The 10,980-nt window shown below is 45.6% G+C and overlaps 2 protein-coding genes across 2 annotated transcripts; one reads left to right on the top strand and one right to left on the bottom strand.

Annotated features, from left to right (window-relative positions):
- Nucleotides 1-349: 349 nt before the first annotated feature.
- On the top strand, nt 350-10,486 carry LOC308083665 (gonadotropin-releasing hormone II receptor-like; the record flags this gene model as incomplete). The annotated part of the gene is made up of 4 exons (XM_080425981.1): nt 350-736; nt 1,905-2,048; nt 9,427-9,634; nt 10,047-10,486. 4 exons carry the CDS (start codon nt 350-352, stop codon nt 10,484-10,486), a joined length of 1,179 nt encoding a protein of 392 aa, XP_080282107.1.
- LOC308084497 (protein farnesyltransferase/geranylgeranyltransferase type-1 subunit alpha-like) lies at nt 6,984-8,042 on the bottom strand (the record flags this gene model as incomplete). The annotated part of the gene is made up of 1 exon (XM_080427162.1): nt 6,984-8,042. The coding sequence occupies one exon, from the start codon at nt 8,040-8,042 to the stop codon at nt 6,984-6,986; it is 1,059 nt and encodes a 352-aa protein (XP_080283288.1).
- Nucleotides 10,487-10,980: the final 494 nt, after the last annotated feature.

The raw sequence follows: 10,980 nt of genomic DNA, 5'->3' as shown, positions 1-10,980 counted from the left end.
GTGGACCTCTCCGTTCGCTTTTTATACCGTGTGAAACGGTATAAAACTATGAAACTATTCTGGCCGAAAATCACCGGAGAAAAACAACGTGACCCGGAAATGAATTATTTTTTTTACATCCGGCTCCGGGTGAGTCTGAAGGAGTCAGGAAGCGAAAGTGATCATGAAAAATAAACAGAATAGCGCGACCACAGTCAAAAGTAAAAACTCGGGATTTCTCGTGCTGGCACTGAGGGTACTCGGGAAAAACTCGGGATATCTCGGGGCGTGGCACTGAGAGAGTTAAGTAAAAAAAAAAGTTATTTTCCCACCACTGGTTTTCATAACATGTTTCCCTTCCTAACACAGGATGTCGGCCAACTGCTGCTCCTTGGCCCCGCCCACCTCCTCCTCCTCTAACTCCTCCCACCCTGGGTCCTCCTCGCCCAGCACGCCGCTGGGGGACTGGGAGGCCCCGGCGTTCACGCGCGCCGCCCAGGTCCGTGTGGGCGCCATCCTCCTCCTCTTCCTGTTCGCCGCCGCCAGCAACCTCGCCCTGTTGGTCAGCGTGTGCCGCGGGCGGGGCCGGCGGCTGGCCTCGCACCTGCGGCCGCTCATGGTGAGCCTGGCGTCGGCCGACCTGACCATGACGTTCGTGGTGATGCCGCTGGACGCCGTGTGGAACGTCACGGTGCAGTGGTACGCCGGCGACTTCATGTGCAAGCTGCTCAGCTTCCTCAAGCTCTTCGCCATGCAGGTACACAGTGCAGTATAACTAAAAGCATTGGTTCTCAAATTTTTCATGGGAAGGACCCCCAAAATGATACATGTTTGGCTGCGGACCCCCAGCTAGGGCTTTCACCAACTAGTCGATTAGTCGACTAGTCGACTAGTATAACCACTAGTTGACCTTGTTGATACTAGTCAAATAGTTGATTTTTTAAATTTTCCTTCCCATTGTTTTAATGCCATTACTATTATTATTATCCTCCAGCCTTTATTTTTTTTATCAAAAGGGGTACAAAAGTATGCCCAATAATAGCCTATCATTGGGTAATAACCCCCTTTTGAGGATCCTTGGAGACGCTGCTGTGCTGCTGTGCCAGAAGCGCTTCCCTTAAAACGGCATAAGAATAAAGGCAGGAGGATAATAATAATAGTAATGGCATTAAAACATTTAATAGGTAAACATCAACTAGTCGACTACCACTGGGTCAAATTAGTCGACCAGTAAAAATCTCTAGTCGTGAAAGCCCTACCCAGGCCCTAGCTCATATTTTGTGACTGTGACCTCCAGAAGCAAAGATTTGAGTTAAAGGGATAATTCACCCAAAAATATATTTTTTTTCTATCGATTAGTCACCCCATGGAGACTTGAATTCATGGATATTTTTTTTGTTTTTGTCACATTCCTAAGCCAATAATTTGATGACCAGCGGACCGGTAGGCAGCGGTTCCGGTAGGAGACACAAAGGAGACTCTTTGTGTATCCTACCGGAACCGCTGCCGGTCATCAAATTATTGGCTAATAGGAATGTGACAAAAAAAAAAAAAATCCATGAATTCAAGTCTTTTCAGTTCAAGATTTTTTTTAAATAGCAGATCTACAAGTTCATTGCACGGCACTCGGTGCAAGCGCGGCACTCGGTGCAAGATCGCGACGCATTGTGAGCTTGTAGATCGGCTATTTTCAAGATTTTGAATACATTTTGAACTTGTGAAACGGTACATTCTTCACAATGAGTACTTTTACTTTTGGTACTTTAATTATAGTTTGATGCATTTGTACTTTTCACTCAGGTACATTTTGAATACGGGACTTCTACTTGTAATAGAGTATACAGTATCTACATTGCAGTATTGATACTTTTACCTAAAAAAGTCAAAACGTGCGAGTACTTCTTCTTCCACCGCCGCCAATGCAGGCGTCCGCCTTCATCCTGGTGGTCATCAGCCTGGACCGCCACCACGCCATCCTCAACCCGCTGGACTCGCTCAACGCCCACCGCAGGAACCACAGGATGCTGGCACTCGCCTGGAGCCTGAGCGTCCTGCTCGCTTCACCGCAGGTATGAGAGAGAGAGCACGAGATTTATGGGGACACAATTACTCATAAATAAATCAAAATTCCATTAAAATACATTTAGAAAAAACTTTAGAAGTAGTGAAAATAGCAGATCTACAAGCTCACGACGCATCGCATCGTGACGCGTTGTGAGCTCGTAGAACGGCTATTTTCTCTAGTTTGGGTCCCGGGAAGACATCAACTTTCTCTTTCGGGTTAGGGTTAGGTTTAGGCATAATTAATATAACCACGCCCACCGGGGCGAAACACCAAAGAAAGATGGAGTTCCTGATTTATGCGTCAGTGTCAAGGCCGGACACATCTGATTGGCTAGCCCACGCGACGTGTTCACTTGTAGATCTGGCTGTGTTTGGTGCACAACACAGACCACAGTGAAATCTTCACTGGGTGTAAAGCTGCAGAACTTAACCTATCCTATCCTATCCTATATATATATACTACTATAATAACTACTATAATTGAAATGACCACCAATGTACGTCCGGGGTTGGTCAGCACACGATCACTCCATTTGCCTCCAAACTTGCCACAGTCTATTAATCAGTGCTCTGGCTAAAACCTAGGCTTCTTTCCCCATCTTCAATGTACTTACATATTGTACAGTTAATATAAAACCACATTGCACATTTTAGCCACAGCACCCCACCCTACTGCGCATCTTCATATATGGCCATATCAGTTGGATCACTGGTGCAACGTAGCTGTGATGTAGCTGATCGGGCCTAGATGTGAGGGCCGCAAAGCGGCACAAACCTCTAGTTTTAATTAATAAAACGTTGTCTCACTTAAAGCGGCGCTATGAAACCTTTTTTTGATGCTGGTATTGGTATCAGAATGCTGATATCGGTATAAATTTTTCTCGACTGTTTCATTGATTCATCTAGCTATTTGTCGACACGTTTTTGTCATTTGCATACAAGTGGCATTAGGCATTTTAAATAGAGGGTGTATGAAATGAAAGCCTGCTAGATACTTATAACAAGGCGTTAATAAAGTGACCACCATGGATGGAGCTCTCTCTCTCTTTGATCTCTGCTCTGCCCTGCAGGAGTTAACAAGCACAGTTTTTTTCTTTTGAAAATCATCAAACTACAATAATAAGTAGCCTACTGTCTATCTATCACCCTGACATGTACGTGAAGGATTTAACATGTAAGCAAGCTGTGTTACATTATTAGTTACATTATTTGTTTTGCTTAAACTGTCTGCTAGTTTAATTGTTTTATTGACTTATAGGCTACTTTGCAGATGGAGAACCGTTTTTATTCAGTGTTCATAATATGTTTGTAGGATGATGTATTTGCACATTAACCATACTGGTGACAGTAGATTAATCTCTCTTGACAATTTGTTGATCTGTGAGCCCACCTGATATTTACAGCTTCCTGTAAAGATATATTACTATATACTATATACTATATACTATACTATACTATATACTATATACTATATATATATATATATATATATATATATATATATATATATATATATATATATATATACATATATATATATATATATATATATATATATATATATATATATATACATACTGTAGTCTCGCGTGGCCAGACTGTTGCCTCCCACAATTTTCAAATGTTTCCGGTCATACAGTCTGGGACTCGGAAGCTCTGATCATGATTAGAATATAAACCGGATGTGAAGCCTCCTCCCCACTTCCGTTTCGTCTTTACAGTCACGCAAATTTATCCTAAACTGCTTCCTTAACTGTAGCCTATGCTTGACTCAATTCCTTATGCAACTCTCTGGTGTAAAGGGTTGTCTGACTGGTATTATTTCCAATTCCATAGTGTAAAATAATACCAGTCAGAGTTCCTCCCCCCTCTTGCCCCCCTCCTGCCAGAGGCTAAAATCGCCTATGCACACGACCTTGAGCGGCGTGAGGAAACGATCTTGTCTTTTGTTTCATTTCCATAATGTATCTACGAGCAGAAAATCTAATCCTCTAATCCAATTCATACTCTGGTGGTATTATCATAATTCTCTACTATGATATAGTTTTATATTACAGTGCTATAGTACAGTAGTATAAAGGAGTGTTACAGCCATCAGTTAGGTGGCATTGGTCTCCAGCATGTACTGTAACCACTTGCTGGAGAACAATATTTTGTCATACGACACATAGCGAAATTAGCAGCCCTAGAAGCTCAGAAGGAGAGCTTGATCTATTTTTGCAATTAGAAAGAACAACATACAAATACAATAATCATAATCATCATAATCATACATGTAATAATTATTATAATAATAAAATAGTTTTTTTAATATTTGAAAATTATTGAAAATTGTTGCACATTTGTAACACCAGGGTTAATGTGGTCAATACACATGATTCACACTGTTTGTTCGAAGACACGGCAAGAGAAATAAAACCCAGAACAAAGCAGGTCTGGTTTTGTTTCTCAACTGCTAGAAACCTTCACAGACAACACAGTAGAACACACAACACAACACAACACAACACAACACAACACAACACAACACAACACAACACAACACAACACAACACAACACAACACAACACAACACAACACAACACAACACAACACAACACAACACAACACAACACAACAGAGAGTACAACAGGGGACATGAGCAACAGAGGTGGGGGAGGGGTGTGAAAGAGAGAGGGGCTCGAAGGAGACAGAAAGAGGGAAAAAGGATGGTGGAGAGATGGAGCGAGGTACAAGCGAAGAAGGAGAGAAGGAACTCTCATCTATGACGTCAAGTCTCTGAGGACGGCTAGTCTGGATTGGATTACTGAGAGTTATTGGAAAGTAATTCTAGCTCGGAGAGATGGATTGTTTGTGTGAGTGTGTGTTTGTCGCTTTGTTTATTTTAGTATCCATGAGGGGACCAGGGGGTATACAATTGGCAAAGAAAAGAAGGCAAAAAATAACCCCCAAAATCCACAAAAAAATTAGTCTGCATACTGTGACGTACATTTGCTCGCAGTCAAGGTTTTTTATTAACGTTTAAACTACATAATTCTGAAGACCATTTGGTCATAACATTGATAAAAACTTTGGCTGCAGGGGAGCAAGTTTGTCACTGTTCGTGTTTGATTGATTTTTAACAAACAATTGTTTTGACGTCCCCAATCAGTTAATGCTCTTCGAACCAACACTTCCCTGCAGCACGCTGCAGCACGTGTGTGTGTGTGTGTGTGTGTGAGTGAGAGAGAGAGAGAGAATGAGAGAGAGAGAGAGAGGGGGGGAGAGGTAGAAAGAGATGGGTATAGATAGTACAGTATGTGTAAAGGTCATCACGTTGTACCGGGGGAAACCATTCCAATCATTGTATTCTTCAGTTTGGCCTCGACCGTTACAGGGAAATGACTTTAAAATGCAGCTAGAAATCCCTGTAGGAATGTGCTTGTCGTTAGGAATGAGAGATTAGACGTATTTACGTCCAGAGGCTGGCCGGAGTCACCTCTACCCCTGTGTTAATTCTGGATGAGGTATGCTAACAACGCCAACAAACATTCTTCTAAGCACAATAATACTCAACGTGTTATTTGAAGAGCCAAAACACTGGTAAAAAAATTGTCACCACTCTCCATGCAACGCTTTGTAAGCTTGTAGATTGGCTATGTTCGCTATTTTCGAAGAAGTAAAATAGGATAAGTGTTTCACCACTGGAACCCCAGCATGCCTATATTCTGGAGGGAACATTTGCCAAAAATAGCCAATCTACAAGCTTATGCAAAGAGATTTGTTGTAGCCGGTAAAAAGTGCCGTTGTAACTCGACAGGTGAGTTTTACTAAGACTAGAGGGGAGAATAGAGTGGTTAAACCCTCAGAACACCAGGTCCAGATTAGATCTGATGGCCCTCCTGGCTCTACCAGGCACCTGTAAAGGAACCAGGACAGACAGCTGGGAGGCTAGCTGTCACCATGCAGAGTCAGACACACTAAACAAACAGCAAACCTGCACCCTGCTACTACCCTTATGACCCAGGGTTAGCTGAATCATTCCCCAAGGCAGTTAATAACACAATAACACAATAACACAATAAGAGCAATAACTGTCCAGATGCGCCATAAGGCTTGCTGGGACATCTGATTAGGCAGTCACGCACACGCAAACAGACACGCAAACAGACACGCAAGCTCGCACACCCCCCTCGTCTTTGGAAAATCGCAGAGTGCATTTTTTTTTTGCACTCGCAGATTCGTCTGGTCCCAGGCTAAGCCTAACGTAGAATCTCACTAATGGTTGTTCACATTGTTCTGCACCTTTTGAAATATTTGACCTATAATGGAAATAAAGAGGCTTGGATTGCCCAAATTTGGGCACATACGGCATCATCAACTACACTCTTTTAGAAACAAGCCAAATACATGGAGTCATAGATATGTCATAGACGACTGGCGTCAGAGACTGGCCACATGAAGACTGAGTCCCGTTTTTATGCGAGAACTTCTGGGAACTCAGATTAGAGGTTTTTGAGATTAGCTTCAGACAGACAGAGGGACGGACACTCTTATAGATGGCTACCTACCTCAGAGCCATGCTGTAAAGCAGTGTTTCTCAAACGTTTTCACGTCAAGGACCCCCGAATTGATATGTATTGATATGTACAGCACAAAGTGACGCGCTGTGAGCTTGTAGATCTGCTATTTTTGAATAGTGGTTAAAATTATTATGATGCTACAGTATGTTATCTAATCTTGCTGGGAACCCCCTGGTACCTCCCAACAAGGACCCCTGGGGATCCCGGACCCATGCTGTAAATAACAATGGCAATGCAAAACAATCCAATCGAACTAGTCTAATAGACAAATATACGTCTGGAGGTGCTAATAAACTAGAAGCATAGCAGCAATAACGGCAGTATTAATGTAGTATAAACATGGGAGTGAAAGATGGTGGAGTTTTGTGTCATTTACACCTAGGACAGCTGCTGTTGCCCAGATGCTGGGCCAGCAGAAGCAGCACTGCGTCCATATTTACTTTCCAAAGAACGGCCGAAATATAGCCAGTACTCCCTCCGTATGGAGTCCTTCTCCTCAGCCAAGATTTCACAAAGCTCCAGGGCCTTGCTTAGGGTTTCCTTCTGGTTGTCCCTCTCCAAGTCATCCTCATAACTATCAACCAGAAAGGCCAACAGGTAAGGTGAACAGTGTGTCTCCCTCAGCCGCATCACCTGGTCCAGCAGGCCCGGGTGAGACGATAATCCCCGGTCCTTCAGAATCCCCTTCAGGTAATTCCACGTGCTTTCGTTGTGGGGAGCCTTCTTGATCTGACCCAAGCAATACTGAACCTCTCTGTCTGTTACGGCGGGATCAGAGTAGCCCGTGGTGTGAGATATGACGAAATGCCTCTGATTCCATGCAGAGTTATTCCTCACGTCTTCCTCCAAAAGATTATCCACGAACTCCAGCTCATTGTCCCACAGCTTGTATCCCTGTATGGCCCACTGTCTGTGCTGCCAGGCGTGGTAGTTTTTCGTGTCTTGGCTTAGAATCTCGGCGGTGAACTCCAGTTCCTCGGATGGGTCGTTCAACCACTCGACCACCAGTCGTCTATGATGCCAGACCTGATAGTTCTTGGGCTGCTCCTCGACGGTGGCTGTGATGTACCTCAACTCTTCCCTCAGGTCCTTCCCTAAGGTCTGCAGTAAGACACGCCTGTACTGCCACGCAGTGTAATTTGCCGCGTTTAGATCGATAGCGTCCGCCGTCAACGCAAACGCCCGATCGCTTCTTTCGTCGCTCTTCAGCAACGCGCGCAAATAATCATATACATCTGTGAACCTTTCCGAATAGGCAATCTTCACAACGGGATTCGGTCCGTCGTCATGAGGAACAGGCTCCAAGTCCGCCCACTCTTTTCTCTCTCTGTAAAAGACATATGGATCCGGATGGATGTCATCATCGACTCCATGGTGGCCTTGAATCTCCATATCTACTTCGTTCACTTCTTTGAGTTCTAGAGGTGCATTTGACATTGTACACAGACCATCTGAACAGAATGCTGCGTTGCACAGGGTATGTCTATAGTCTGCGGATATCAACGAATCAGCTTCCCTGATTGGCCAACCCTATGACATATCTATGATGTATGACTCCACGTTTGGGCAAGGTTTCAGCCCGATCCAACTGTCTTTGTCATCCATCATAAAATGAAAGGAATACTTCACCGGCCAAATGTTTTTTTTTTCTCCCATCTGTTATTCACCCGTGAGACATTGAATTCATGGAGGATTTGTGTTTGTTATGATGTAAAAAATAAAATATAAATATAAACTCCAAAACTTTCGCCGTATAATAGCTAATGGCTAAAACACAAGGAAGGAGCTCACCTGGGAGTGCGTGTGCTTGTGAACTCAGCTCATGTTGAACCCCACATGCACACCTACATGTGTTCCTCGCTAATGCATGAGGTTTACACTGAAAGTGTTTCAAACAGTAAAATGGTGAAAAAGCAGTGTTTTGGACGTACTGTGCATGCAACTTGATACAGGACCCTTGGATTATATTGACAGACAGAGAGTGGGAGTGCAGATCAGCACAAAGTCAGTGAAGCTAGGCTTCAACAGGCCACTTCCCCATGATAGCATCTTCCTGTGCAGATAAACAAAAAGATATGAACTCATTCACTGCCAGAGTAAATAAATAAATCAGCCACTGCCAGCGTTTTTGAGCATTTTTACTAACATTTCAAGAGCCACAGAATACACAGAGTGTCTCAAAAGACGTAGGAGTGTCAATGCTTCCATCAGGGGAAAAAAGCATGTCACCACGACCCTCCGTTCTTTAGTTATTGGCTGTTGAATATAGCTTGTTCTCGGCAAAAACGCAGAAAGAAAACAAGAAAACAGAGATTTTTTTTTCTTCTTAATCCTTTAACATTAGATCGGACGGGGCTGGGTTTGTTGTGATCACGTTATTTCCGGATCTAGTCTTCTTCAGAAGTCATATATAGGATCACTCATAGGTTGGCGAAGAGCGCCATCTATCGTAAACACTGAAAACACCAAAACACGTCAAACACGTCATTGACAGTGAATGAGTTAAAGAGATTCCAGTCACAACAGAATGTGCACGCACGCACGCACGCACGCACGCACGCACGCACGCACGCACGCACGCACGCACGCACGCACGCACGCACGCACGCACGCACGCACGCACGCACGCACGCACGCACGCACGCACGCACACACACACACACACACACACACACACACACACACACACACACACACACACACACACACACACACACACACACACACACACACACTCCTAGACGGCTCGCCTCCTACAGTGCCATGCCCTAAAAATAAACAAATCTAACACTGCTTCTGTATCTGGTTCTGTGTTGTTTAGCTGTACATCTTCCGGGCGAAGAAGGCAGAGAATGTCACTGTGGACTTCACACAGTGTGTGACGCACGGCAGCTTCAACCAGCGCTGGCAGGAAACCGCCTACAACATGTTCCACTTTTTCACTCTCTACGTCGTCCCCCTGATGGTCATGAGCTGCTGCTACACCAGAATCCTCATTGAGATAAACCGACAACACACCAGGAACAAAGGTATGAATGGACGCTCTTCTCTTAGGGCCCTTTATTTAGAGAGGGATAGGGAAAGTAGGCTGACAGGAAATGGGGAGAGAGATGGGGGAGTGACACGCAGCAAAAGTCGTTGGGAACGGGAGTCGAACCCGCGACATGCTGTCAGGTTGGCATTGCAACCTAGGGTGCCTCCTCTCCTCTCCTCTCCTCTCCTCTCCTCTCCTCTCCTCTCCTCTCCTCTTCTCTTCTCTTCTCTTCTCTTCTCTTCTCTTCTCTTCTCTTCTCTTCTCTTCTCTTCTCTTCTCTTCTCTTCTCTTCTCTTCTCTTCTCTTCTCTTCTCTTCTCTTCTCTTCTCTTCTCCTCTCCTCTCCTCTCCTCTCCTCTCCTCCTGTAGGACTTAACTGTATGTCATTTTCTACATCTTTCTTCTCAGCAGGCGAGTCGTGTCTGAGGCGGACCGGCACCGACATGATCCCCAAGGCCCGGATGAAGACCCTGAAGATGACCATCATCATCGTGGCCTCCTTCGTGGTCTGCTGGACCCCTTACTACCTGCTGGGCATCTGGTACTGGTTCCAGCCGGAGATGCTCCGGGTCACGCCGGAGTACGTGCACCACGCCCTGTTCGTGTTCGGCAACCTGAACACCTGCTGCGACCCGGTCATCTACGGCTTCTACACCCCGTCCTTCAGGGCGGACCTGCTGGCCTGCTGGCGCTGTCGGAGGAGGAGGAGGAGGAGGAGGGCGGGGGACGGCCTGGGAGCCTCCCCTCGCTCCCTGGACAGAGTGTCCGCCGGCCAGCAGAGCCCTCACAGCGGGGAGCAGGAGTCCGAAGCCGCCAGCGTCAACCAGGAAGGAGGAGCGGGCGCGTAGGGGCGAGGAGAGGAGAGGAGGTGAAGGGAGGTCAGAGCAGGCACGCCGATTTGTACGCGGCCGTGGGGGCTCAACTCGACCCCCACTAGCCCCCAGCCGCGCCCGAAAACAATCACATTTTCTCCTTCTGGGGAATTGTTCTAGGTGTTAACGGCGCGTTGCCGGCACCTTCAGAGCAGCGCCCCGCTATAGTAATGGTAATGGAACTGTAAGTTTGAGCCCGGACATCTGAGATTGATGTGCGGAGGCTGATCATTTCGGATGGGGGCTTAAGCCCCGAGGCCCCCCGCGGTATCAGCGTCTATGGGTCAGAGGACTCCATTTAAGAATGTATGGACCAGGCCCCGGAGACGGAGACGATATACTTCATAGTTGGGGTCGGTTGTAATAAATGGCGTGTGGTTGTCATAAAATCCCAGGGCACACTTGGACTTGGTTCTCACAGCACACCAGGCACACTGTTCAAGAACCACTGGGGTGACACATTAACCCAT

The sequence above is a fragment of the Gymnoscopelus braueri genome (assembly GCF_963280865.1).
Source record: "Gymnoscopelus braueri genome assembly, chromosome: 4".
Taxonomy (NCBI): domain Eukaryota; kingdom Metazoa; phylum Chordata; class Actinopteri; order Myctophiformes; family Myctophidae; genus Gymnoscopelus; species Gymnoscopelus braueri.
The sequence above is the reverse complement of the archived record's forward strand: the minus strand, read 5'-3'. Positions and strand labels throughout refer to the sequence as shown.